The sequence below is a fragment of the Coregonus clupeaformis genome, chromosome 37 (genome assembly GCF_020615455.1).
Source record: "Coregonus clupeaformis isolate EN_2021a chromosome 37, ASM2061545v1, whole genome shotgun sequence".
Lineage (NCBI taxonomy): Eukaryota > Metazoa > Chordata > Actinopteri > Salmoniformes > Salmonidae > Coregonus > Coregonus clupeaformis.
Window position 1 is genome coordinate 30,383,840 of NC_059228.1, and position 27,916 is coordinate 30,411,755.

The window sequence follows — 27,916 nt, forward strand, 5'->3', positions numbered from 1 at the left end:
TTTTGCATTAGCAGGTGTGGAAATTGTAATTATGTGAATTTGGTTTCTGGTCACGTTTGGATATGCTAAGTAGGTTTAGGTTATGTTTTGACCTGTAATGTGGCTCTGAATAAGGAACGTGACTCCCTAGGGGTGAGGGTTGATCTGTTCAGTGCAGTGTCATACTCTTAGTCACTAAGCTAGGACTGACCCTGAGCTCATGCAGTAGCCCGTGCCTTTCAGAGAAGGACAGGGAGGTAATGGGAAGTCCCATCACTCTGCAGTAACTAAAATGTAAATAATGATGCATTTGTCTTTAGCAGGTTGTCAGCGTTGAAAGGATGATTTTCAAGTTGATCCAAATGCCAAGCCAATTAGCTGTGGAGAGTTCATATCCTCTCAGCTCAGTGCGTGGCCTGGATCTAAATCAAACCTATTTGCATCCTTCCTGCTCTACTCGGCTCATGGGGGATCTGAGAGAGCAGTGAACAGACTTGTCAGTCATTTATTGATGTGTTCAACAAGGTTCAATAAATAGGGACAAAATGGTTACAGTACATTTTCAATGGCTTCATCAATAGAGCCCCAACTCACAAAAATATTTTCCATGTACTGTACATGCATGGCATGACAACGAACGACAGAAGAGTTGGCTAAAGCACAAACAGATCTGGCAGCCAGGCTACAAAAATATATCAATTTCTTTAAAATATTATCTTTGTTTAAATTACAAAACTCACTCATTTCAACTACCTACCTTCCATATATCATATTACTAACTAAGACATCTCGAATCCCACTATTTTAAGTGAAGCTGGAAAGTGTAGCAGTGCTCAGCTGCACATAATGCATCATAGTAATAATTATAGTAATAATTGAAGATATACAGTACATTTGCTCTGTGCCTGTAGTTAACTGGCTCACAAGCTCTGAATTTATGTTGAGTGTCTCTAGTTGTTTGAGTTGATATCTGCTTCATCGCTCTTCTCCACTTTTTCCTCAGTGATCTCCTTGAAGCCATCTTTCTGAACAGACTCTTTCTCCTTATTGGTACTCCGTGCAGAGCTTGAGGCACGTGGCTGATATCCAAAATGACGGGTGCCATGGTTTGAGGCGCCGAATAATATTCCTGTGCTAAAGTGAGTTTCCTCTCCCTCCAACAGTTTTCTGAGGACCAAACACAGGTCAAAGGGTATTTTGTCAATACATTTATAGCTGAGAGTGATTAGTGACTTACATATTGTAACATTCATATTGGAAGAGGATGGAGGGCTACGGCATGTTCCCAAAATGGGAGTCACTGTAAGACTTTTTGCTAACAGAACCAGGTCACAGGTCCTGGTATAGAGATAAGTATATTACCTGTAAGCAGCTATTTCAATGTCCAGAGCCATTTTGACATTGAGCAGATCCTGGTACTCTCGAAGATGCTGAGCCATGTCGTTCTTGATGTTCCGCAGATCATTGTCCAGGTGGCCAATGGTATCCTGTTTTAGGTGAAAGGTAGAAACAAATTAGACCTTAAAATCTCCTTTGCAGAAGGCCTCTCAGTACTGAATGTCATTACATGGACCAAGGAAAAAACTTAGTCCAGATGGGTCAACCCAACCACCCCTTTTCAGAAAACTTAATCTATATCCTTTCCTTAAACCCTACTCTTTGTTTAATATGTCTACTGTTTAGTCTGGCATTGTTCTTTTCTACAATTGTAAAGCAGCTTTGGTCCTTGAAAAGCACTATATAAATACCATGCCTGTTTAATTAGTATTATTATATCTATACCTAAAGTGACATACAGTGGGCTATCTATACATGAATTTCCAGATAACCATATGCATTCTCTATAAGGACACCGTAGCCTAGTTAAGTGTTCGCTTGTGCGTGGCAAGGAAGAGGATTTGAACGCTTCCTCCCCCGAGACTTACCGTGGCCGTCTGCGCAAGATGCCAAAAACGGATGACCGCTAATCCGATTTAGGGTAGTATAAATACACAGGGTCCGTTCAGTATAATGCACTGCATTTGGTCAGTCTACTCTAGGGGGTTGAAGCTAGGTTAGTAGACTACTCTGACGCCAACGTGCCGTTTTGTTTCCTGTCATGTCAAGCAGTGTGATAGTGATACACTGAACAAAAAGAACACAAATATAATCGTCCCATGTTTCATGAGCTGTAATAAAGCCATTTTGTGGGGAGAAACTGATTCTGATTGGCTGGGCCTGGCTCCCCAGTGGGTGGGCCTATGCCCTCCAAGGCCCACCCATGGCTGCACCCCTGCCCAGTCTTATGAAATCCATAGATTAGGGCCTTTATATGAACTGTAACTCATTAAAATCTTTGAAATTGCCTTTAATTTTTGTTCAGTATATATGATGACCTCACGCCACAGGAGCCCCCGCAAGCTCTCATGATCAGTCTTATAAGAGTTTCTCAGCTGGATAGGATACAACATACAGCTGTGATGATTCAAGCAGAAGGTTACCCTTGCTGCTATCTGCTATAAATCCTAGCAGATAGCAGAGGCTGGTTCATCAGTTTCAAGTTAAGAGCATATCAGAACCATGGACAGAGAAGGTTGAGGTCCAGATATCAGTGTCTCATCCCAGAACATGCAACAGTCTCAAAATAATAACAATGTTTTAAGATGCAAAGACGGCTACCAATTGCAATAGAAATCATGCATTGACGTGTTTATTCTACAAATAATTTGCGTGCGTAATCTTACTTCTCCATCATGCATAGGCATGATGTTCTCACTTCCCCAACACAGGCGCACCTGTGCAATGGGGGGTGCGTGTATGTGTGAGAGAGAGAGCAGTCAAAGTGCAAACAAACTTATTTTACCTGAAAACCTGCGATTTCAAGATTGTGTCCATCTTCTATCTCTCGAATCTGCCGTTCCAAAGACTCGTTGGTACCACGCAGGGTCTCCACCTCAATTGTCTTGGACTGCAGTTGTCTCCTGAATTCGTTGATCTCCTCCCTGCTGGCCCGCATGGCCTCATTACTCCTGGTGGCCTGCTCATTGAGATTGGCAAACTTGGATTTATACCACTCTTCCGCGGAGTGCAGGTTCTTAGAAGCCAGAGTCTCGTACTGATTGCGGATTTCTTTCAGAGCCGAGGTGAGGTCGGGTTTGGCCAGCTCCACGTCGACTGACACATGAGCTGCCTGGACCATACCGCTCAGTTCGGCCACCTCCTCGTCGTGGACCTTCCTCAGGAAGGATATCTCATCCAGGAGGCCCTCCACCTTGCGCTCTAGATCCAGCCGAGCCATGGTGGCGTCATCCACGTCCTTTTTGAACGACCGCAGGGTCTGCTCAGCCTCCTCGCGCGCCCTTATTTCCTCCTCATATTTGGCCCGAAGCTTATGCAGGTCTTCTTCTAAGTTGTCCCTATCGATGAGAATGTGCGCTTTCTCGCTGCCGATCTCCTCCACTTGCGCGCGAAGCTCGCGCATCTCCTGCTGGTATAGGTCCGCGATGCGAGATGGCTCGTGCTGTCTCTGGCGCAGGGTCACCAGCTCCGTCTCCAAGACTTTGTTCTGCTGCTCCAGGGTACGCACTTTCTCGATGAACATCGCGAAGCGGTCATTGAGACCCTGTAGCTGTTCTTTCTCATTGGTTCGGGTGACTTTCAACTCAGTGCTGAGGACGGAGGATTGAGTCAAGTCGAGGCTGTCGCCTGGCACCGGCGAAAAGGAAGAAGACTGACCGGTCCTTCTGTAGTAGCTGCTGCGGGGGAGAGACACCGCAGACCTGTAACTGCTGGAGGACACAGAACTGCGGGAGGAGGCGGAGGGACTGCTCATACGAGAGGTTGAGGGTGAGAAACGAGGAGCGTCCCCGAAGACCTTTCGGTAGGACGACGAGGTATAGTGGTCAGATCCGTAGTTCATCTTTGCGGTTGGCGAGAGAGGCTTTGGAAAGCTTTGGCTGTGCTTATATAGGTTAAGACAGACCGACCCAATACACACTGAGATTTACATTATCGCCATAACATAAGCGCATGCTAATATAAGATTTTCTAAAACGAATTTATTTGAACAAAACGTTTATAGGTCTAGGCTACAATATATATATTTAAATCCATTGATCTGTTCTACTATTGTGAGGTGGAGGCTATGTTCCTTTCCCCGAGCATCGATGGAACTGTCCACCTGGTGTAGCGCTGATGTCAGAGGATTTTTAACTATTCGTGCAGGTGTGAGCTGCTGCAGCCTGCGAAACTAGACATCTGTCTCTGAGCTCTATAGAAACTATATGGAAAACTCGTTCGGTTTAGCTATATGTTTTATATCACAGATTCTGGTCGTGCATAATGACGCTGTGGCACAATTGAATTGCCCCACAAATATTAATTCCCCTGTACTTCACCATGCACCTCATGACACCGGCAGATGGAGACGTAGACATATATTTTACCTTTGCAATGGGATTCTAAATGTGTTATGTTTACCATGGATGGAAAATAATTGTGCTGCAGCCTAATAGCAGGGTTTTTTTTTACGCACAGTCTGCCCACTTTCCCTCTTTGTTGTGTTGCACAGACTATCTGCTCCTATCTTATGCAACCGTGAGATCCTGTCATTGGCATCAAGTCGATCTGTAAACTCTGATCTGAATGGGGAGAGGTCAGATAGACCTTCAATGAGGCCTACAAATAAGAATGTTCCAATAGGCCTATTATTATAACATCTGTATATGGACTGTTCAATCTATGTATTGCATTTCTATCTACATATTCTGCACCAGGCTTCACGCATGCTCCGTGAATCATTAGCTACCCACTCAATTTTGCAGCAAGACTGGTGAGTAGCTTCCCTCGTCCTGCGATACTAGCATAACTTGTAGACTAACAACGTGGTATATAAACGAAGCATACACGATATTTAAATATGTATTGGTTATTCTCTCGAGTGTGGACTAAAAGAGTCGTCTGCACTAAGCTGACCTGCTTGCGTTTAGCTTAGCTAGCAGCTGTCGTAGTTGTGATGCGGGACAGAAAAGCTTGCTTCGGGTCGCGAAGAGCTATTGAACAATGGCTCGTTGCGGGACGAAGCAAATAAAGTCATGTTCCGCTAGTTGTCAAAATATCTCTACCTAGTAAACATTAGCTGACTTGCTATTGTTGCCTGTTAGCTCTATAAAGGTTGACTGTGTGTGGGAATCTCCAGTTCTCATGTGACAAGGAGTTGTCATGATGGAACAAACAGATCTGGGACCAGGCTAGCTACATGGGTAGCTAGCCAGCCCTAGAAAGCTTGCATGCGGATTCTCCATAGCCAGTTAAGTTAGCTAGCTATTAAAATGTGATTTATTTTGACAAGGTCTTATCAACAAGCATTTTTCTGCCGGCACTCTTTTTAGCTCGTCGTCAGTGTTTCTCTTATATTACTACTTAGGCGCGGCGCTCCTCCCCATCCTCTATCCATTAGTTAGCAACTAAGCTAGTTAGCTGTTGCAGCTTTAGGCCTATAGAAAACTGCTTGTTTTATCCAGTAGAATCTGGTTGAAGATCATACCTCAGACGCTGTGAGACATGCAAGCTGAGGCCGGATGTCGAATGGTGCCTGATAGGATGGTGCGTTACATCCACGCCACCAACAGCACGGGTGGTGAAATTAGATTTTGAATTAGAAAAACAAATTGTCCACCCAATGTGGAAAGTTGTCTAAGGCTTCACACACATAAAAACTGATATTAAATACTGGGCTCTAGTTAGTTTTGTTTATTTTAATGGGCGAGCGAGAAATAACCTGTAATATTGGTCGCCAATTGGTTAACTTTACTGTCTTCGGGAAGCATGACGACAAGCTGGTGCGATTTCCCAGTGCACTGGTGTTGTGTTGAGGTGCCTGCGGACCTGAGGTGCTTCCCACTCCGCAGCTGTATCGCGTTGTTGCCGGCGGTAGTTAACGTGGCCAAAAGTTTTCCTCCCAAGTTTTTACAATTCCAAGTTGGATAGCATCCTTCATGAGAAATAACAATGGTAATACTTTGGTAAATAATAATGGTAACCATCTGGATGTCACCGGGAACAGTCTAATCAGTGGGGAGAGCATACATGGCAAGTCGGTGTTTCACAACACCGGGACAGTGTCCTTCACCCTCGCCTGCGGAGCACTGCTTTCCCGCAGTTCTGTTAACTAGGTAGGTACCTAGCTAGCTAGTGTAGCCAATTAATCAAGGTGACAGCAAAAGTTGTTGTAGTAATTTATTACAGGACATTTACAAGTATGCCATTAACATTGTATCCAAAAAATAATAAAAACTAAATTAATCCTGAACACTTAGCTAATTCTATCAACTTCGACCACTACGATTGTCGGTAAGATGGTATGGTAGCCTATGTTTGCTGCGCACTAAAGCCTAATGTCCACCAGATGAAAAGATGAACATGCGTTTTGACATATGATGTTTTTGTCGGATGTCTAGGCCACATTTTCCGTACTTGATGCACATGTGCTTCGCAAGGCTGCAGAACGGTTTGAATCATGGAGAAGATCACAAGGGGGCATTACAACAATTAATCTAGTTTGTTTCTATTCTTCTGTCACATTCATCTCTAGTAACATCAATACATTGAACTGGTTGTTCCCATATAGAGTACTGATTTCAAATCACTAGCTTGCCCTGCATGATGGCATGCGAAATTACGCACAGAAAAGTTCTGTGTATTAATTTTGCATGCCATTCTGTTGGCTGGTTTGCACTATTACCCAAGTGTAGTAATGATGAATTGTTCCAGTGTCATTCTTACAGGAGCCACATTTCCAGTCATTCAGCCGGTATGTTCTTGTCTCCAACTTCTGTATGGTTCCGCCCCCCATGTGGAAGTTTTATGAACTTCCATTTGTACCACCGAATGGTAATGCAACGCACAAGTTGAAAATATTGAACGCATGCTGTACACAGAACGCACCGCTACCTAGTGCGGCATCCCAAACGTAGGGTTGCGGACTGCTCCATTGACAATGAATTACTTCCGCCGGAACGCAAAGAGTTTGACGTATCTGGTGGACATGAAGCTTAAGGCCCTGGGCCCAGTTTCCCAAAAGCATTGTAAGGCTACGTCCATTTTTAGATCCTTTGTATGAGCGTCGTTACATCACCGAGCTGTTTCCCAAAACCATCGTTACTAAAGTTGGTCTTGAAAACGCTCGTTATTTAACGACTGTCTCAGACCACTTGTAGAACAGCTAACGCCTCGATCACACCGATAGCGTCATCGCGCAAAATGGCACGCAGCATCATCTGGAGATGTGTGCAACAAAAGTTCAACATTCACCTTCTGCTACCATTTCTGTCAAGCCGTCTATGCATACAGGTTGACGCATACGTTTGATAAATCCAACGTATGCACCACACAGAACGCACTGCAACTGCCTCTGCAACGCAATGCTGCAAGGCAAACGCAGCGTTCTATTGGAAATGAATGTACTTGTGCACCAAAAATGAAATGCGCTATCGGCGTGATCAAGGCGTAAGTATGTCGTTAGATGCTTTTTTCCCCTTCCGCATCACTTTATACATAGATTTCCGCTAAAGACAAAATCAAGAAGTTTATTGGTATTTCTGTGACTGCCAATAACTTGGGAACGAATGTGACAGTGACTGCAAAAGTTGCCCATTTCTTTACATAACAAGCGAAGGACATAAAGACGATTCAAATGGGAACCGAGATGACTGTATTAAAATATATAATATAGGCTACATAGACCAATTTTTTGAATGATATTGAAATCAATTTCATGTTAATTCAATTAAATTTTATATAGCTATCGGGAAACCAGGCCCTGGTCCAGAGCTGGTGACAGATTAAAGCTTTGGCCCAGGGCATTAGTACGCTGTGCAAATACTATCTGAGATGCATGCGCTTTGAGATTCACAGGCCAGTCGCCTTCAGTGCGCACCAGGTGCAGCTGGATGCTTCTCGTTTTATCAGCCTATCATTCGATTTTAACATTGGATGACCCAGATTCCATTTTCTTTCCAACTAGGCTACTGTAGTCTTACACCAGTAGTTAGTTCCATAGCTGTTCTCGTAAGGTTGTACACTTTGTTGTTGAATATTGTTGAATGTGCTTGCTGCATGTTCTTGCATTATGTTCAGCTGTCCTTATTTGAGGATGTCTGTGTTTAGACTTGCACAGAGTGATTAACTGCGATTCCACTGTAGTAGAGCCTTATTATTGTTAGAAACGAGTCTACTCCAAGGCTCAGAGTAGAAACAACCCTGCCTCGTGATTTCCCTGAAGGCCATGTTTAAAAAAAAAATCCTCACTCACAGTCAATAAGTATAATTTTTTTTAAATGAGTGAGTTGAGCCTCAAACTCTTGAAATACTTCTCATCAGAGCCTGGGAGGAGCTTAATTGAGGTCCCTTCAGCCTAGATGAGGGCTACACCATATTACTGCTGCCATAGTTCCAGTAACAACATACTGGTCCTTAAAGCCTATTCACTTTGATTCACAGAAATAATTCAAACGGTTCAAGATGACTTCATGGAGCGACCGCTTACAGAACTTTGCAGACCTCCCAGCCAACATGGATGGCTTGGCCATGAAGAAGTATCGGCGTGAGGCCTACCACAGGTACAGTATAAAGATGCATAACATAACGTGTCACAGAAATGTATGCTTTGTGGGAAAGTCTTTCCATTTCATCAAAGCAAGATTCCGTTAGGGTAAGGTCATGGCGATTAGCCTGGGTGCCAGTCTGTTTCTGCTCTCTTGCCAACTTCTTATCACTCATTGTCACGCCAAACATGACAATGAGTGACAAGGGGTAGGCATGATGGCACAAACAGATCTGGGACCAGGCTTCATGGCGATATTATCGCTCCTTTATTATTGCTTATGCGTAATGGAGGCTAATTGATCATTTTAGTTTCCATATGTTATTGAAGGTGTGAAACACATACTCCTGATTCCGTACAACATTTAAAGTTTAATACATTTTGATGCATAACTATGTAGTGTAATAAACATGTTAGAAAACAGAAGGTCTTTTGGGTGTCGAAATCGTGTGGCCGGCAACCTTTTCTGGTAAAAAAGTCTGTTGTCATGGTGTAGTGCAGCCTGCCATTGGCAGGGTCTGTCTGTCTTCCTCATTCTGTGGTTGAAAATCTACATACCCTTTCCAAATAACAAAACAGGGCAAGCATTCACTGTCAATGCAACAAGTCTAAAAGCAGTGTAGGAACCACCTGATCTATGTGGTGTGCATCACTGGAGCACAGCCTACGACACATTCACATTCAGTGGTAATGCTATCGCACATGTATTCTCTATTACAAAGCTTTCCAAGGGAACTGGCCCAATACCATCCTGCAATGAGGTACGCCAAACTTTTGTTGTTGAACCTCAATACTGACTGAATGACCCTTTGTACATGATGTGTATTTATTCTCCATTCAGAATCCATGTTCATACTGACACTAGCCCTCTGTGTGCTGGGTAGGTCCCTGAGGGTGGGTGGTAGGTGGTCATGAGTTCTTGGTGTGATCTCTCCTCTTCCCCCTCAGTCTCCCCTTCATTCCCCCTCTATTACTGCATCTCCCCTCACCCGCTCCTAATGCCACCTCCCCATCGCCATCAGTCTGAAGTCTTATCTCATAACATCTGAATAGAAACTTCAGGCCAGAGTAGTGTTGGAGGAGGGAAATTCCACAGTGAAAAGGAATAAAATATATGCCAAACAAAAACCATTGATTTCAAAGTTTAAAAAACCATTCAACTCTATGCACAACGACTACTTTGAACAATTTACACTATAAAAAAACAAACATTTAAAGATGCCAAGTTTGGTAACAGAATTACGGTAAAATCACCCTCAGTTTTATTCTGTTATTGCACAGGTCCTCCTCTAAATGTAGGATTTTTTTTTTGTGTGGAAATTGTTAAAAGTTGGCCTTATGCATAGAGTTCTATGGTTTGTTAAACTTTGAAAGCAATGGTTTTTGTTTGGTATACATTTTAAAGTGAAAAATTTGAGTGAGTGAAATTCCGTTACCATGGAATTGCCCAGGAACAGTATGGCTTTGTTGGAGCGAGGGAGAGATGTATCTAGAATGTTATTGCCTACTTTGCTTCCTATTAGATATATTCAACTGATCATCTGCATAATTTCCCTAGGTGCATTTTCAAGCTTCTGTTGTTTTAAAATGGTTTTCACATTTTCATTGTGTCGGAATGCAAACTTCACTACAGGTGTTTCCTGTTGGTCCGTACGATGTAGGCTTCTCATAGTGAAAAGACCTAGTGTCCGAATAAATACAAGACAAGCCGAAAGTGCCTCTTAAATGGCACCAAAAAGGGCAGTGAACCTCAATGTGTTGCTTTGTTGCAATATTCACACTAGCACAGCACTTAAAATGCATGCCCAACACATTCTAAGTGATGTGCTAGTGGAGGCCCAGATATTGGAGCCACTGTGTGTCCTTCGGTTGGTGTGCTACCTTCTGTTCTCTTTTGAATCAAAATTAGCTGTAGTGTCTATTTGTAGTGTTGTGAAATGATTCCTTCTTCCTCTGTTGCTTTTTTTGGAATAGAGGTCAGGCAAGAGTTGACTGCACAGACTCTGGAGGGGTTGCCACGGCCTTTCAGTATGCACATGGGCACCAGCAGCAGACAAAGCACTTGCCTAATTCACTTTCATTGTATTGAGGATTGCTTATGTTATAACGGAATTGACTCAACGTAGCAGTGTGTAAGCACATTTGTGGACCTATAATTCAATACAATGATGGCAGGTTTCAGAGGAAATCTGAGGAAGGCTTTTTGAAGTTTGAAGTTCAGATGTGTAGCAGACTATGTAACAAATGTAGAAATGGATTTGCATGCCATTGATGTTGTGATTTCTTTTTGAGTTTGAGTGATACTTGGTTGTTTCTTTCATATTTAAACATTAGGCTAGTCTCCCAACAAACCAAGTCTTTTCAGGAAGTGGGTTAAATGTTGACACTGACACAGCAGTGATGCAAGACTACGGGACCTTTTGTACAGTGGTTCTTCCTTTCTGTGTGGATTTCTGCAAACTTAGCCTAATTATTTTCAAGCAAACGCCAATTATTGTTCATGTATAGGCCTACATGTAAACAATGCTACAAATTGTCAAAAGTGTAAAATCTTACTATAGTGCCGTGAAAGTATTTGCCCCCTTTCTGATTTTCTCTATTTTTGCATATTTTTGACACTGAATGTTATCAGCTCTTCAACTAAAACCTAATATTTAGATAAAGGGAACCTGAGTGTACAAATAACACAAAAATATGAAACTTATTTCATTTATTTAATAAACAGTGTTATTTAACACCAAATGCCCTGTGTGAAAAATAATTTGCCCCCTTACACTGAATAACTGGTTGTGCCACCTTGAGCATTTGTGGGTTTTTGAGCATGAACTGCTTGTTTCAGGTCCTGACACAACATCTCAATCTGGTTTAGGTCTGGACTTTGACGAGGCCATTCCCAAAACGTTTACATTTGTTGCTTTTCAGCCATTCTGACGTAGACTTGCTTGTGTGTTTTGGATCATTGTCTTGCTGCATGAACCAGCTGCGCTTCAGCTTAAGCTCACGGATGGCCTGACATTCTCCTGTAGAATTATTTGATACAGCACATAATTCAATGTTCCTTCAATAATGGCAAGTCGTCCCGGTCCTGAGGGAGAAAAGCATCCCCAAACCATCACACTACCACCACCATGCTTGACCGTTGGTAGGAGGTTCTTACTGTGGAATGCAGTGTTTGGTTGTTGCCAGACATAGTGGGACCCATGTCGTCCAAAAAGTCAACTCAATTTTGCCAAAAATCACCTGGAAGCACCTGGATGGTCATAAAGACTCCTGGAAGAATGTTCTATGGACAAATTAGTCAAAAGTATAACCTTTTGGGCGACATGGGTCCTGTTATGTACAGGGATTTATCGCCCAACAACAGAAAAACATGTAAGCGAATAAAACCAGATAGAAAGTATGTAGAAAAGATAATGGACCTATACACAGAGTACACAAAACATTAAGAACACCTGCTCTTTCCATGACGTAGACTGACCAGGTGAATCCAGGTGAAAGCTATGATCCCTTATTGATGTCACTTGTTAAATCCACTTCAATCGGTGTAGATGAAGGGGAAGAGACAGGTTAAAGAATTATTTTTTAAAGCCTTGAGACATGGATTGTGTATGTGTGCCATTCAGAGGGTGATTGGGCAAGACAAAAAATGTAAGTGCCTTTGAACGGGGTATGGTAGTAGGTGCCAAGTGCGCCGGTTTGTGTCAAGAACTGCAACGCTGCTGGGTTTTTCACTCAACAGTTTCCTGTGTGTATCAAGAATGGTCCACCACCCAAAGGACATCCAGCCAACTTCACACAACTGTGGGAAGCATTGGAGTCAACATGGACCAGCATCCCTGTGGTACGCTTTCGACACCTTGTAGAGTCCATGCCCCAACGAATTGAGGCTGGCAGCTCAATATTAGGAAGGTGTTCCTAATGTTTGGTATACTCAATGTATATTTTTAAATAATGTATTATTTGAGAACTAACAATCACCAAAATAAAAGCTAGATAGTCAGGGGAAATTGAATTGATTTTATGTTTGAGCAAAAGAACACATCATTAGCCATGGCAAAATGCATAGAATTTCAGGAAATTAGCTTTAAAACTACAACATTTTCTCTGCTCCATGGCACAATGTGTAGTAGAATTGCAGGAAATTAGCTTTAAACCTGAAACAATTTCTCTCAGCTCCATGGAGAAAAACCTGTACGTCGCAAAGATGGGGGCTTCATTGCCACGCCCCCCTGTCACACCCACCACCTAATCCCCTTTTTGATCCAGAAAAAACCTTGATTCCACAGTAAGAACCTCATACCAGCAGTCAAGCATGGTGGTGGTAGTGCAATGGTTTGGGGATGCTTTGCTGCCTCAGGACCTGGACGACTTGCCATCATTGAAGGAACCATGAATTGTGCTCTGTATCAGAGAATTCTACAGGAGAATGTCAGGCTATCTCTGTGAGCTTAAGCTGAAGTGCAGCTGGGTCATGCAGTAAAACAGTGATCCAAAACACACAAGCAAGTCTACATTAGAATGGCTGAAAAGCAACACATTTGAAGTTTTGGAATGGCCTAGTCAAAGTCCAGACCTAAACCCGATTTGAGATGTTGTGGCAGAACCTGAAATGAGCAGTTCATGCTCGAAAAGCCACATGTTGCTGAGTTAAAGCAGTTTTGCATGGAAGAGTAGGCAAAAATTCCTCCACAGCAATGTGAGACTGATTTAACAATTACAGGAAGCATTTGGTTGCAGTCATTGCAGATAAAGGTGGCACAACCAGTTATTGAGTGTAATGGGGCAATTACCTTTTCACGGGGCATTGGGTGTTGCATAACATTCAGTGTAAAAAAATATGCAACAATTGAGAAAATCAGAAAAGGGGCAAATACCTTTTCACAATACTGTATATGACATTTGTCATTTGAAATATGGCCTTTGAATTGGACTCATAATTTTTTCTCCACCTTTGTAAAGATTTGCGTAATCCTCCACTGTGAATGCATCTTTTGTATGGACACATTTAGAGTTGCTACTGCAGTGCTCCACTTCTGTGCTGTTGAACTCAGGACCATGTCCTTTACTATCACCTGTTTTCATGCCAAGTATCCTCTTTAGGTTATGTTCATCATCAGAACCTCTGACTGACTATATACTGTACTTCCTTTTCAGAGTTTTTGTGAACAGAAGCTTGGCAATGGAGAAGATTAAGTGCTTTGGTTTTGATATGGACTACACTCTGGCAGGTATGTGTACACTAAGTGGACAAAACATTAGGAACACCTTCCTAATATTGAGTTGCTCCCCCTTTTGCCCTCAGAACAGCCTCGATTTGTCAGGGCATGGACTTTACAAGGTGTTGAAAGCGTTCCAAAGGGATGCTGGCCCATGTTGACGCCAATGCTTCCCACAGTTGTGTCAAGTTGGCTGGATGTCCTTTGGGTAGTGGACCATTCTTGATACACATAGGAAATTGTTGAGTGAAAAACCCAGCAGCGTTGCAGTTCTTGACACACTCAAACCGGTGCAACTGGGACCTACTACCATACCCCGTTCAAATGCACTTAAATATTTTGTCTTGCCCATTCACCCTCTGAATGGCACACATACACAATCCATGTCTCAATTGTCTTGAGGCTTAGAAATCCTTCTTTAACCTCTCTCCTCCCCTTCATCTACACTGATTGAAGTGGATTTAACAAGTGACATCAATAAGGGATCATAGCTTTCACCTGGTCAGTCTATGTCATGGAAAGAGCAGGTGTTCCTAATGTTTTGTACACTCAGTGTATATGGGTGTGTGTGTCCATGTTTGTGTACTGACTGTATGCATGTTTAGAATGTCATGTGTACAGTTGCCTGCTCAAATCAAAACAACGTTTATTGGTCGCGTACACAGATTTGCAGATGTTATCGCCGGTGCAGTGAAATGCATATGTTGATACAGTAGCCGACTCCCTTGCATGTAGGAGGTCTCAATATAGGCTAGACCCCCAAGTGGGCCAGCTCTGCTTTATGTGGCATGTGTAACCTGGATGACATGTTTGTACCTTACACAGACATCACTCTCTCAACCAGTAACCCCTCACTCCATTGGGTCTCTGAAGTTGAACTTCAACCCAAGCTGCTCACATCCACCTGTTTATAGAGCCTGTCCCGGTCCCATAAACAAGTGCTGCTAAGGGGTTGTGTTTCCACACAGTGAGTGGGGAGAAACAACCCCTGGGGGGAGGGGGGGGTAAGGCTGTGGAATAGCGCCAGGAACTAAAGGGTTTTTGACATGCCAACCACTACAGGTCATTTGTTTCCATGGCCACTATCTGCAGTGCAGTCGAAGCGCTTTGCGATCATGTGTTAGTGGGTCGTGTGCATGCGCTTATATGTGTTCTGGATGTGTATGTTATTCCCTTAACATACCCATACCAGTTTCATTTCAACTGTCCACAGAGGACACGTATATATCCCCCCCCCTCTGTTCCAGTGTGTAGGCCCTATGTCTTGCTTTGTCAGTCTCACCACATAAATCTTTCTCCCTCTCTATGAACATGGAGAGACTGCATTGTAGCTCTCTCCCAGTGAGTATATCACTCTGTACTACAGTAGCTGTATCCCTCCATGCTTACTGCAGTGTATAAATCACCTGAGTACGAGTCGCTGGGATTTGACCTGACCGTGGAACGTCTTGTCCACATCGGTTACCCACAGGAGCTGCTCAACTTTGTCTACGACCCCGCTTTCCCCACCAGGTCTGTCTGTCTGACATCACACATTCACATCAGTTAGTTATTAGTAAGGTCAGACTGAATTCTTATGAATACCCTTATAGAGTTGTCTTTGATTTGGTCAATTAGACTATATTTCTTTATGTTTTCTAACAGTACTTGGTTTGAACTGATTTCATTTCACAAATATATGATTTCAAAATAACTTAGGTCTTGAGAAAAGACTCCCTCCGGTCTGGCCCAGGTTAAAAGTTATACATCTCAGTTAGTAAGCCTTTTTAGAGATGATGGCTGTCCCTCCTATCTCACACACACATACACTGTTCTGACAAGTTGTCCTACCACCCTCTGGTTCCAGAGGCCTGTTGTTTGACACAATGCACGGGAATCTGCTCAAGGTCGACGCATACGGCAACATCCTGGTCTGTGCCCACGGCTTCAACTTCATGAGGGGGTGAGTTCTGATACTCGTAATGATATCACACACATAACACACATTTACCATGTGCTCATGCCAAATAGCCTCATATTGCACATACACACTGTATAGTCATATCATACTCATTTAATCACTCTGTTCCTTTAGGCCTGAAATCAGGGAGATGTACCCCAACAAGTTTATCCAGCGTGGAGACACCGACCGCTTCTACATTCTGAACACACTGTTCAACCTCCCTGGTGAGACAGCAGTCTTCAACACATTTTTTTTGACAAGGATCTCTCCCCACTCCAAATCTAATGACACAACCTTAAAATCTGTAAATTTCGATTCTTACATCAAATAACCTTAAATTCCTAAAATGTTCTAAATGAAAAGAAACCAATAAATACATTTACTCAACATTTCTTTTTCTAATTATCTTTCTCAAAAACATTTCTGTTGTCCCATACAATAATACAGTGAGGGGAAAAAGTATTTGATTCCCTGCTGATTTTGTACTTTTGCCCACTGACAAAGATATGATCAGTCTATAATTTTAATGGTAGGTTTATTTGAAAAAAATGTGGGCGACCCCACTGCCTTACAGTGACATTCAATAAACTGTTCACAGCCCCTCTGATACTGTCCACATTACTGCTCCAGAGTACTGCTCAAATACTCCACTGGTTGTTGTTCTATAAGTTAGTGTTGTTGTTTTTTTCTTCTGAGGAATGTCCTTTTTGCTGATGTCACATTGGTGTTTCAAATGGCTTTACCTTCCTCCCTCTTCAGAAACCTACCTCTTTGCTTGTCTGGTTGATTTCTTCACCAACTGCCCCAAATACACAAGGTGAGTACGCTGCTCTTCCTCTGAAAACGGAATAATTTTGAATATTTATCATCAGACAGTTTGGGATTTATAATTCAAGTTATTGTGGTCCCAGCTGCGAGACTGGCTTTAAGAATGGAGACCTCTTCATGTCCTACAAGAGCATGTTCCAGGATGTCCGTGATGCTGTGGACTGGGTCCACTTGAAGGTAAAACAACCTCCCTCCTAACGTAATTTTCACTGAGTATGGTTATATGCACACAACAATACGATTATTGTGAATAGTCCGATTAATATAATAGTTTGATTTTAAACGTTTACATGCTTTGCAAGAAGAACGATTTCCCTAATAATCCTGTTTACATGGACACTAATGGGACTTTGATAAATGTAGAAAATCGGCAATCCAAATAAGCGTTCTACCACAGCGACCATGTTATTTTGGGGAAGCCTATTTGATTCTGAGTTCGGACATATAAAGTTTATGTGAAAACTATTTCTAAGATGCATACTTTCAGTTTTTCCGAACTCACTTCACTCGCGCATAAGAGGGAGGTTTGCACTGCTGGTGCTGGCACATGCACAGATCAAATACACCGCTGGAACTCCGATGAAGCTGTTTACATGTCCTAATAATTCAAAAGATTGCTCAGCGTATGCTTACTTCGATTAAGATAAGCAGAGTAAGGTGTGTACATGACTTGTCGTGACTTGACTTTAACTTTAATCTGAAGACTGTTATTTATCTAATTAACTAATTACATTTACAACTAATTATGTTTAATTGTTACCCGATTAAATTAATAATGTAACAATTAACTCATTAGGATCTGGGGCACCACGAGAGCGGTTCTTTAAAGAGTTACCATCTCCCGAATTAAACTCTAAAATGTCTTTATCTATAAACAGTCAACTTTATTAATCATAACCTCGTATCATATCATCATTCTAAACAGTCGTAACCTCCTTGCATCTGCATAAACCCGAGCCTTACTTATGATTCAGTATTACACAAATTGGTTTAATTATTATTTTACTAGCTAATTAAATGGGAACACAGGATAAACACACACACACTGCACCGGTTATTGACTGGAGACTTAATACGCTGAAAACAGGTCCCTAGCGGAATAACAACAACATGGATGCTTGTTAAAGAAGAGATGGCGAGGGAGAGAGAGGGACAGAGACACTTAACATTGCCACATTCAGAAACTACTCTCACCTACAGTAACCGCTGCCCGCTTTGAGCAAGAAATCATGAATGTATTTACGTGAAATGCCGGGGATCTCTCGGTGAACGGGGCAGCCTTGGAAAGGAGGTTGGGCACGCTTGTAAGGCTTTGATTGTCCGAAATGTTTCCAATAACTCTTCTCCTGTTGTCCTTCTTCGTAGTTGTCCGGTATCTGGTGACTTGTCGTGTAGTCCTGAACAGAATTACAGAGTTGATTTTCCTTCCATTCACTCTTGAAGATGCTTCTTTGAACATAAGCTAGACAGCCGTATCCATGGTTCCCCAGTGGGGTGACGAGAGTAGCGTAATACGATGGTTTGAGCAGAGTAACAGGATGGTCCTACTTAAATTTGCTTTCGAAGATAGATACTTTACTTAGGACAGCTAATCAGCCGTACCAGTGAGTTTATCGTCTCCGCCTCGGGTTGAGATTCAAAGTTCAAACCATTTTAAACGCGCAGCTGCAGCTTCACACTTTTCTGGTCTGATGTGTTAATTCGTAACCCATCATTTATAACTTTTGCTCGAAAGGGGCGGTTCCGGCAGGCTGGCACGCTCCCTGACCTCACTTCGGAGCGGTGACTATTCACTGTGCAAAGTTATGGAAAACAATTATCTCTTAACTTCTCAAATCACATCCCTCTCTTAACAAAAACACTTCCATCATTTTTCATATTACATGCACAACGTATAGTATGGAAACTTCATCTATGAAGTGGGGATACTTTCCAAGTTACAGTATTTCCTTTAACATTTTTAATGACATCACAAAATAACAAACAAAATGACATTAGTGTCCTATAGATCGCCTCTGACCATTCCCCCACATTCTACGTTAGAAATATTGTTCCAGTATTCTCTTTTGAACGTGTTAGAGTTGTAGTGAATTTGGAGAGCACAGGCCTGGATCTTCTCCCTTGATGTACAACAGGTCGTGAGTTGTTAATCCCCACTAGTTCTTTCCTTCACCCTCTACGGGTGAGAGGGGGTCTGATTGACTATTGCCATACTTGGCCTTCTGCCATAATCTGTTTAAAATCGGATTATTAGTGTGCATGTAAACGTACTCATTGTATATATGTTATTCCTTCTATTCCCTGTCTAAATGTTTTGTCACCTGTTTTCATCAGGGATCTTTGAAAGAAAAAACGGTTGAAAACCTGGAGAAGTATGTGGTCAAGGATGTAAGTAAACTTCACATTAATTAATTGCATCTGACACAGTTTCAGTGACCTTGTCTTTTTTAACACCTGTAAACGTATCACTTAAAAATTGTGGAGGTTTAATTTGAAATGTAATTTGCTTTATTTATTTCTTCTTCATTAAAGGGGAAGCTCCCTCTACTCCTGAGTCGGATGAATGAAGTGGCCAAGGTGTTCCTGGCCACCAACAGTGACTACAAATACACAGAGGTGAGGCCTACTGAGTGCACTGTACATAACCCCATACACAATCAATGAACATCACGTATAACGTCTCTCTGTTTATCATTTCAGAAAATAATGACATACCTGTTTGACTTCCCCCATGGCCCAAAGGTAAGGGACTGAATTGTCTTGTTTAGATTGTTGTTGCTTCCTTTCAGATCTATGAACTCGAAGTGAAGAGGGGTTTAGGGGAAGCGGCAAGAAGCTGAAAAGGAACAGAGGTTCAGTGTGCATGTTTGTGCTGCAGGTGGGAATGCCCCATCGGCCCTGGCAGTCCTACTTTGACCTGATCTTAGTAGATGCCCGCAAGCCTGTGTTCTTCGGAGAGGGGACAGTGCTACGGCAGGTTGACACAGTGAGTGTGTGTTTGGGCTCAAGTATGCTTTAAAATGTGTAGTAGTGTGGTGCCTGTGTGTGTGCACGTTTTAATGTGTGTGTGTGTGTTGGCATTGCCACAATGACCTTACCAGAGTGCTTGCTGTTGCAGACCACTGGCCGGCTGAAGATTGGCACGTACACAGGACCGCTGCAGCACGGCATTGTGTACTCTGGAGGTAACGCAACCCTGATACATATCCATTATACAGTGCACTCGGAAAGTATTCAGAACCCTTGAATTCTTCCACATTTTGTTACGTTACAGCCTTATTCTAAAATTGATTAAATTGTTTTTTTCCCTCAGTCTACACACAATACCCCATAATGACAAAGCAAAAACATGTTTGTTGAAATGTTAGCAAATTTATTACAAATAAAAAAACTGCAACATCACATTTACATATGTATTCAGACCCTTTACTCAGTACTTTGTTGAAGAACCTTTGGCAGCAATTACAGCCTCGAGTCTTCTTGGGTATGACGCTACAAGCTTGGCACACCTGTATTTGGGGAGTTTCTCCCATTCTTCTCTGCTGATCCTTTCAAGCTCTGTCAGGTTGGATGGGGAGCGTTGCTGCACAGTTATTTTCAGGTCTCCAGAGATGTTCCATCGGGTTCAGGTCCGGGCTTTGGCTGGGCCACTCAAAGACATTCAGAGACTTGTCCTGAAGCCACTCCTACGTTGTCTTGGCTGTGTGCTTAGGGTGTGTTTTCCCTCTATCCTGACTAGTCTCCCAGTCCCTGCCGCTGAAAAACATCCCTGCAGCATGATGCTGCCACCACCATGCTTCACCGTAGGGATGGTGCCAGGTTTCCTCCAGACGTGACGCTTGGCATTCATGACAAAGAGTTCAATCTTGGTTTCATCAGACCAGAGAATCTTGTTTCTCATGTTCTGAGAGTCCTTTAGGTGCCTTTTGGCAAACTCCAAGCGGGCTGTCATGTGCTTTTAACTGAGGAGTGGCTTCTGTCTGGCCACTCTACCATAAAGGCCCTTTTCGTGAAGTGCTGCAGAGATGGTTGTCCTTCTGGAAGGTTCTCCCATCTCCACAGAGGAACTCCGGAGATCTGTCAGTGACCATCGGGTGCTTGGTCACCTCCCTGACCAAGGCCGTTCTCCCCCGATTGCTCAGTTTGGCTGGGCGGTTCCAAACTTCTTCCATTTAAGAATGATGGAGGCCACAGTGTTCTTGGGGACCTTCAATGCCACAGACATTTTTTTGGTACCCTTCCCCAGATCTGTGCCTCGACACAATCCTGTCTTGGAGCTCTACGGACAATTCCTTCGGCCTCATGGCTTGGTTTTTGCTCTGACATGCACTGTCAACTTTGGGACCTTATATAGACAGTTGTGTGCCTTTCAAAATCATGTCCAATCAATTGAATTTACCACAGGTGGACTCCAATCAAGTTGTAGAAACATCTCAAGGATGATCAATGGAAACAGGATGTGCCTGAGCTCAATTTCGAGTCTCATAGCAAAGGGTCTGAATACTTATGTAAATAAGGTATTTCTGTTTTTTTAAACCGGTTTTCGCTTTGTCATTATGGTGTATTGTGTGTAGTTTGATCAGGAAATTGTTTTATTTAATCCATTTTAGAAATAAGGCTGTAATGTAACAAATTGTGGAAAAGGTCAAGGGGTCTGAATACTTTCCGAATGCACTGTATATACAAATATCGCTCATAAATTAGGAATTTATTGTTGACGCATACCTGTAAGTAGAGCTTCCATACTGTCTCATTTCCCACAGTATAGGTGTCTGTCTGTGGCCAAACATCAACAGCCCTGTTTGAATACTTTGGAAATGCATTCTAATCACTGATATGACATGACCCTTTTCACCTATCACTATCGTGTTGTAGTTGAACCCCTAGTGATTACTCAGAGGAAGGAAACGGTCCAATGCAAAAGTATTCCAACAAGGCCTTAGTTTTCAGTTTTCTCTCTCCTCACAGGTTCCTCTGACATAGTGTGTGACCTGCTGGCGGCCAAAGGGAAGGACATAGTATACATTGGGGACCACATCTTTGGGGACATCCTCAAGTCCAAAAAACGCCAGGGATGGAGGACCTTCTTGGTGATCCCTGAACTGGCTCAGGAGTTGCACGTGTGGACTGACAAGAGCTGTGAGTTTAACACACCCTTATCATAGATACTGATGCTTGACAACAGTATTTGGGTATATTTGTGCGTCTTTGTGCACTGTTGTGCATCTCTTACAACTGTGTGTGTTTCTGTGTTCCAGCTCTGTTTGAGGAGCTCCAGTCTCTGGACATCTTCCTGGCAGAGCTCTATAAGTGAGTGTGTCTGCCTCGTCCACACAGCAAACTGAACCACATCCTGCCAAAACATAGGCTCAAGGTTGACAAACTAAATAAGGCATTGTTTTATCGACCAAATGTGCTCTATCAAATGTTATTTGTCACATGCTTCGTAAACAACAGGTTTCGACTAGCAGTGAAACACTTACAATGCAGAGTGAAAGAAAATAGAGAAATAATCGAAAAGTAAAACACGTAATAGTAGATACACAATGAGTAACGATAACTTGGCAATATACAAGGGATACCGAGTCGATGTGCAGGGGTACGAGGTAATTGAGGTAGATATGTACATATACTGTAACTAGGAATAAAGTGACAGATAATAAACAGTAGCAGCAGCATATGTGATGAATCAAAAAAGTTAGTGCAAAAAGGGTCAATGCGGATAGTCCGGGTAGCTGTTTGGTTGGCTTGTGGGTATAAGCTGTTCAGGTTCCTGTTGGTTCCAGACTTGGTGCATTGGTACCGCTTGCCTATGACTTGGGTGGCTGAAGTCTTTGATCATTTGTAGGGCCTTCCTCTGACACCGCCTGATATAGAGGTCCTGGATGGCAGGGAGCTCGGCCCCAGTGATGTTCTGGGCCGTACGCACAACCCTCTGTAGCGCCTTGCGGTCGGATGCCAACAGTTGCCATACCAGGCGGTGATGCAGCCAGTCAAGATGCTCTCAATGGTGCAGTTGTATAACTTTTTGAGGATCTGAGGGCCCATGCCAAATCTTTTCAGCCAACTGAGGGGGAAGAGGCGTTGTCATTCCCTCTTCACGACTGTGTTGGTGTGTTTGGACCATGATAGATCCTTATTAATGTGGACACTGGGAAACTTGAAGCTCTCGACCCATTACAGTACAGCCCCGTAGATGTGAAGGGGGGCGTGCTTGGCCTGTAGTTCACGATCAGCTGCCTTTGTCTTGCTGATGTTGAGGGAGAGGTTGTTGTCATAGCATCACACTGCCAGGTCTCTTACCTCCTCCATATAGGCCGTCTGATCGTTGTCGGTGATCAGGCCTACCACTGTTGTGTTGTCTGCAAACGTAATGATGGTGTTGGAGTCGTGCTTGGCCAAGCAGTCGTGGGTGAACAGGGAGTACAGGAGGGGACTAAGCACGCACCCCTGAGGGGCCCCAGTGTTGAGGATCAGCATGGCAGATGTGTTGTTGCTTACCCTTACCACCTGGGGGCCACCTGTCAAGAAGTCTAGGATCCAGTTGCAGAGGGAGGTGTTCAGTCCCAGGATCCTTATCTTAGAGATGAGCTTGGAGGGCACTATGGTGTTGAACGCTGAGCTGTAGTCAATTAACAGCATTCTCACGTAGGTGTTCCTTTTGTCCAAGTGGGAAAGGGCAGTGTGGCGTGTAATTGAGATTGCGTCATCTGTGGATAAATTGGGGCGGTATGAAAATTAGCTTGGGTCCAGGGTGTCTGTGATGATGGTGTTGATGTGAGCCATGACCAGCCTTTCGAAGCATTTCATGGCTACAGATGTGAATGTTACGGGGCGATAGTCATTTAGACAGGTTACCTTGGCGTTCTTGGGCACAGAGGCTATGGTGGTCTGCTTGAAACATGTAGGTATTACAGACTGGCTCAGGGAGAGGTTGAAAATGGCAGTGAAGACACTTGCCGGCTGGTCAGTGCATGCTCTGAGTACGTGCCCTGGCCCCCGCGGAAATATAATTAGCATAATTTAAAAAAAATACCCATAAAAATATGTCAGTTTAAACTAGAGGTATTTTTTTTGCGTCTCAATCCACCTCAACCGCCTATGTAACACTTCCGCATTTGCGGTGAAAGGTGACAGAGCTAGAGCGGTGTTTGACAGACCGTCTGTAGCGTCCGACAAACTATTATGACCCCTCTATGGAAAGATGAGACTCTAACGAACACGATGGAAGTATACACTACCAGTCAAAAGTTTGGACACACCTACTCATTCAATGGTTTTTCTTTATTTTTACTATTTTTTACATTGTAGAATAATAGTGAAGACATCAAAACTATGAAATAACATATATGGAAACATGTAGTAACCAAAAAAGTGTTAAACAAATCAAAATATATTTTTACATTTGCGATTCTTCAAATAGCCACCCTTTGCCTTGATGACAGCTTTGCACACTCTTGGCATTCTCTCAACCAGCTTAATGAGATTGATGAGGGGGAAAAATCAATTTAATCCATTTTAGAATAAGGCTTTAACGTAACAAAATATGGAATAAGGCAGGGGTCTGAATACTTTCTGAATGCACTGTAGGATAGACACTTCAGAACAAGCTTACTTTAGATTTTTTGGGGGGGACTATCTGTTATTCCATGTAGTGAATCTGTTATTCAATGCATTTGTTTGGGTTAATAGCATTAAGGCCAAATACAAATGTTCATGAAATAATGTTTTTATATTTATTTCTGATTCTTCAAGGGGTCTTAAAATTCAAAATCAAATAGCAAAATGATCCTCATGGGTTAAAGGTCTTACTCGCATCGGCTACGTAGAGCTGATCACACAGTCGTCCAGAACAGCTGGTGCTTTCACGATTGGTTCAGTGTTGCTTGCCTCGAAACGAGTATAGAATGCATTTGGCTCGCCTGGTAGGCTTGCGTCACTGGGCAGCTCGCGGCTGGGTTTCCCTTTGTAATCTGTGATAGTTTGCAAGCGCTGCCACATCTGATGAGCGTCAGAGCCTGTGTAGTAGGATTCGATCTTAGTCCTGTATTATGCTTTGCCTGTTTGGTGGTTCGTCTGAGGGCTTAGCAGGATTTCTTATAAGCGTCCGGGTCCTTGAAAGCGGCAGCTCTAGCCTTTAGCTCAGTGCGGATGTTGCCTGTGATCCATGGCTTCTGGTTGGGATATGTACGTACGGTTACTGTGGGGACGTCATCGTCGATGCACTTATTAATGAAGCCGGTGACTGATGTGGTAAACCCCTCAATTCCATCGGATGAGTCCCGGAACATATTCCAATCTGTGTTAGTGAAACAGTTCTGTAGCTTAGCATCCGCTTCATCTGACCACTTTCGTATTGAACGCTGGTACTGTACCTCCTGTTTGAGCTTTTGCTTGTAAACAGGAATCAGGAGGATAGAGTTATGGTCAGATTTGCCAAATGAAGGGCGAGGGAGAGTCTCTGTGTGTGGAGTAAAGTTTTTTAGCCTCTAGTTGCACAGGTGACATGCTGGTAGAAATTAGGTACGACGGATTTCAGTTTTCCTGCATTAAAATCACAGGCCACTAGGAGCGCCACCTCTGGATGAGCATTTCCTTGTTTGCTTATGGCCGTATACAGTTCATTGAGTGCGGTCTTAGTGCCAGCATCGGTTTGTGGTGGTAAATAGACAACTACGAAAAATATAGATGAAAACACTTGGTAAATAGTGTGGTCTACAGCTTATCATGAGGTATTCTAACTCGGGCGACACACACCAACCCCCTTGAGCTTACACGACGCTGCCATTTTGTCCTACCGATGCATCTAGAAACCAGCTATATGTGTATTATCCATGTCCTTGTTCAACCAAGTTTCCGAGAAACATAGGATATTACAGTTCTTCAGGTCCCGTTGATGGGATAGTTTTGAACGGAGCTCATCCAGTTTGTTCTCCAGTGATTTTACATTTTCCAATAGAACAGAGGGTAGAGGGGGTTTATTTACTCTCCGTCGTAGCTTCATCAGGGTGCCCGCACGTCGGCCTCTATATCGCAGTCTCTTTCTCTTCCAAGTGTTGGAGATTAGGGCCTGGTCTGGGGTGAGCAGTATGTCCTGTGCAGCTGAATCGAGGTTAGTGATGTCCAGATGCTTTTTCCGGTCATAGAAAATGCGGAAACATTATGTACAAAAAAAAGTTAAGAGAAGCGCAACAAAACACACAAAATAGCAGAATTGGTCAGGAGCCCGTAAAACGACCGCTATACCTTCCGGCGCCATTCCTATTCTACGATAGAATGGTGAGACAAGTACAGATTAATATAGCTTGACTCCACCAAAGCCCAATCCAATAGAACTGTCTCTCTGTCCACAGAAATCTTGACAGCAGCAGCAACGAGAGACCTGATATCAGTTCCCTCCAGCGCAGGATCAAGGTACACACACCCTGCAAACTGGCACCACGCACATATGCATAGAACACATACCCAAACTCAAATTTACACATACTGCAAAAAAAAATACCATACAGTCCACACAACCTCTAAATCTTCTCACTTTTTTTCTTCTCTTACCCACAGAAAGTGACCCATGACATGGACATGTGCTATGGGATGATGGGCAGTCTGTTCCGCAGTGGCTCCAGACAGACTCTGTTTGCGTCACAGGTGATGCGCTATGCTGACCTGTACGCTGCCTCCTTCATCAACCTCCTCTACTACCCATTCAGCTACCTGTTCAGAGCAGCACACGTACTGGTGAGTTCAGCTAATGTCTCATAGGACATCCAGATCTAAATTCAGCACACAATGATGGTGAGGGAGCTCGCCCTCGTTAGATCACAAAAGTTAGGACAAAACGGAGGAACGTTGTTTGTCTGTAGGAAGACAATAAATTGAGAGCAGCACTACTAAGGGTTGCTTTTTGTTCTGTGTGGATCTGTATGACACTTCCTCCCCTGTGCTCTTCCCTCCCAGATGCCCCATGAGTCGACGGTTGAGCACGCCCACGTGGACATCAACGATACTGAGTCGCCCCTGGCAACACGTAACCGCCACTCCGTGGACCTGCTGGAGTTAGACTGTAAGAGGCACCAGCTGACCCGCTCCATAAGCGAGATCCAGCCCCCAAACCTGTTCCCACAGACCCCCCAGGAGATCACCCACTGCCACGACGAGGATGATGACGAGGAAGAGGAAGAGGAGGAAGAGTAAGCAGGGAGAGGAGGCTCGCCAAGGGTAGACTTTTGCTTTAGGCACATATCTAGGATCAGTTTAGATCAGCCCCTCAATACTAAACCAAAAGGGAGGTAATGCAAATACTACTCCAGGAGGTGTATAGTGTGCGTACTGTTGTGTAGCCAGCTAGGTAACTGAATATCCCCAGCAAAGGGAATGGAGAGGCTCGTTAAGAGTCAGGATTAGGGTAAGGGTTACACAGATTTTAGTTTTACCGTTTGTATATATTTATCAGCACAGGCTATGTAAATGTTGTTTGTTTTGTTCTTTTTGCTTGGTGAAGTTTCCAGAGAAGTTTCCAGATGGAGCTCTTCGGACCAAACCTAAGAGACTGATGATGACATGGCCCCCCTAGCATGCCTGCACTGACCTGGCACCATTATGCAGTCAGTATCACATACATGAGCCGTGCACGCATAGTCTTGAAAGCCCGACCCTAGGCAACACAGTGACTAAGGTCTGGTTTCAATGATGGACTATTTTGGCATAGAGCAGGGATGGGCAACTTTGATGTGGGTGGGGGCCCCAAAAAAATCTGAACTCAACATGAGGGGCCACATTTGCTCGCAGGTCTGCGTACCCAGATGTGCATACCCCCCAACCACCACATTGCGAGTAAAACATTTTAGCAGCCTCCCTCTTGACAGTGAAGAGTCAATTTCGTGCAATTCTACACATTTTGCCATGGGGCGTAGAGAACATGTTGCAGTTTTAAAGTGAGTTTGCTGCAATTCTACACATTTTGCCATGGGGCGGAGAGAATTTTGAAGTTTTATAATATTATATCTGAGTGAGACTGACTAACAAAATAAATTGGGGCCTCCGGTCTGTAAATCGACCATGATTACTAAGTTTAGATAGTCTAGCGGCCAGCTAACTTACCAATCTAAAACAATGTTGCTGACATGGGCTAATTGAGTGACTATCAGTGACTGACATAATACAAAAACTGCTGATGCACAACCACATTTCGAAATTGCACCTTGTGTATTCTACTATTCTAACTCTCAACAGTAAGTTTGCAGGCAAAAACTTTTTTGTGCTTTTAGTTAAGGATGTAGACTGGCCACGTGATATTCACAAAAATAACCTCTGTGATCTTCATCTTGCTAGCTACTATTTTGTATTTTATTCAAGTTGATAAAGTAGTGACGT

At 43.3% G+C, this 27,916-nt stretch overlaps 2 protein-coding genes across 9 annotated transcripts; one reads left to right on the forward strand and one right to left on the reverse strand.

Moving 5' to 3' along the window:
* Positions 1-475: 475 nt before the first annotated feature.
* inaa (internexin neuronal intermediate filament protein, alpha a) lies at positions 476-4,637 on the reverse strand. The gene is made up of 3 exons (XM_041866437.2): positions 2,822-4,637; positions 1,342-1,466; positions 476-1,146 (listed from the first exon to the last, which is right to left on the reverse strand). Exons 1-3 carry the CDS (start codon positions 3,875-3,877, stop codon positions 930-932), a joined length of 1,398 nt encoding a protein of 465 aa, XP_041722371.2. The 5' UTR covers positions 3,878-4,637; the 3' UTR covers positions 476-929.
* Positions 3,779-27,671, forward strand: LOC121553371 (cytosolic purine 5'-nucleotidase). 8 transcript variants are annotated; one of them, XM_041866432.1, is made up of 20 exons: positions 3,779-3,851; positions 8,458-8,576; positions 9,283-9,321; positions 13,715-13,788; positions 15,171-15,288; positions 15,623-15,718; positions 15,851-15,942; positions 16,478-16,535; positions 16,615-16,723; positions 18,881-18,934; positions 19,079-19,162; positions 19,247-19,288; positions 19,425-19,532; positions 19,665-19,731; positions 21,515-21,685; positions 21,805-21,856; positions 25,900-25,960; positions 26,105-26,281; positions 26,501-26,733; positions 27,045-27,671. In XM_041866432.1, the coding sequence occupies exons 2-20, from the start codon at positions 8,479-8,481 to the stop codon at positions 27,094-27,096; spliced, it is 1,785 nt and encodes a 594-aa protein (XP_041722366.1). In that variant the 5' UTR covers positions 3,779-3,851; positions 8,458-8,478; the 3' UTR covers positions 27,097-27,671. The 8 variants fall into 8 exon arrangements, with proteins under 8 accessions (XP_041722366.1, XP_041722363.1, XP_041722367.1 ...); XM_041866429.1 differs by lacking the exon at positions 3,779-3,851 and adding an exon at positions 4,745-4,789; XM_041866433.1 differs by lacking the exon at positions 3,779-3,851 and adding an exon at positions 4,746-4,789 and having other exon boundaries at positions 16,630-16,723.
* Positions 27,672-27,916: the final 245 nt, after the last annotated feature.

Excerpts from the sequence above, each read along its gene's own strand:
- inaa (XM_041866437.2), bottom strand. The coding sequence starts at position 3,877 with ATGAACTACGGATCTGACCACTATACCTCGTCGTCCTACCGAAAGGTC. Across the intron at positions 1,467-2,821 it reads TTGAAATCGCAGGTTTTCAG|GATACCATTGGCCACCTGGA; the intron begins GTAAAATAAGTT and ends CACCTAAAACAG. Across the intron at positions 1,147-1,341 it reads ATTGAAATAGCTGCTTACAG|AAAACTGTTGGAGGGAGAGG; the intron begins GTAATATACTTA and ends TTTGGTCCTCAG.
- LOC121553371 (XM_041866432.1), top strand. The coding sequence starts at position 8,479 with ATGACTTCATGGAGCGACCGCTTACAGAACTTTGCAGACCTCCCAGCC. Across the intron at positions 16,536-16,614 it reads AACTGCCCCAAATACACAAG|TTATTGTGGTCCCAGCTGCG; the intron begins GTGAGTACGCTG and ends TTATAATTCAAG. Across the intron at positions 25,961-26,104 it reads CCCTCCAGCGCAGGATCAAG|AAAGTGACCCATGACATGGA; the intron begins GTACACACACCC and ends TCTTACCCACAG.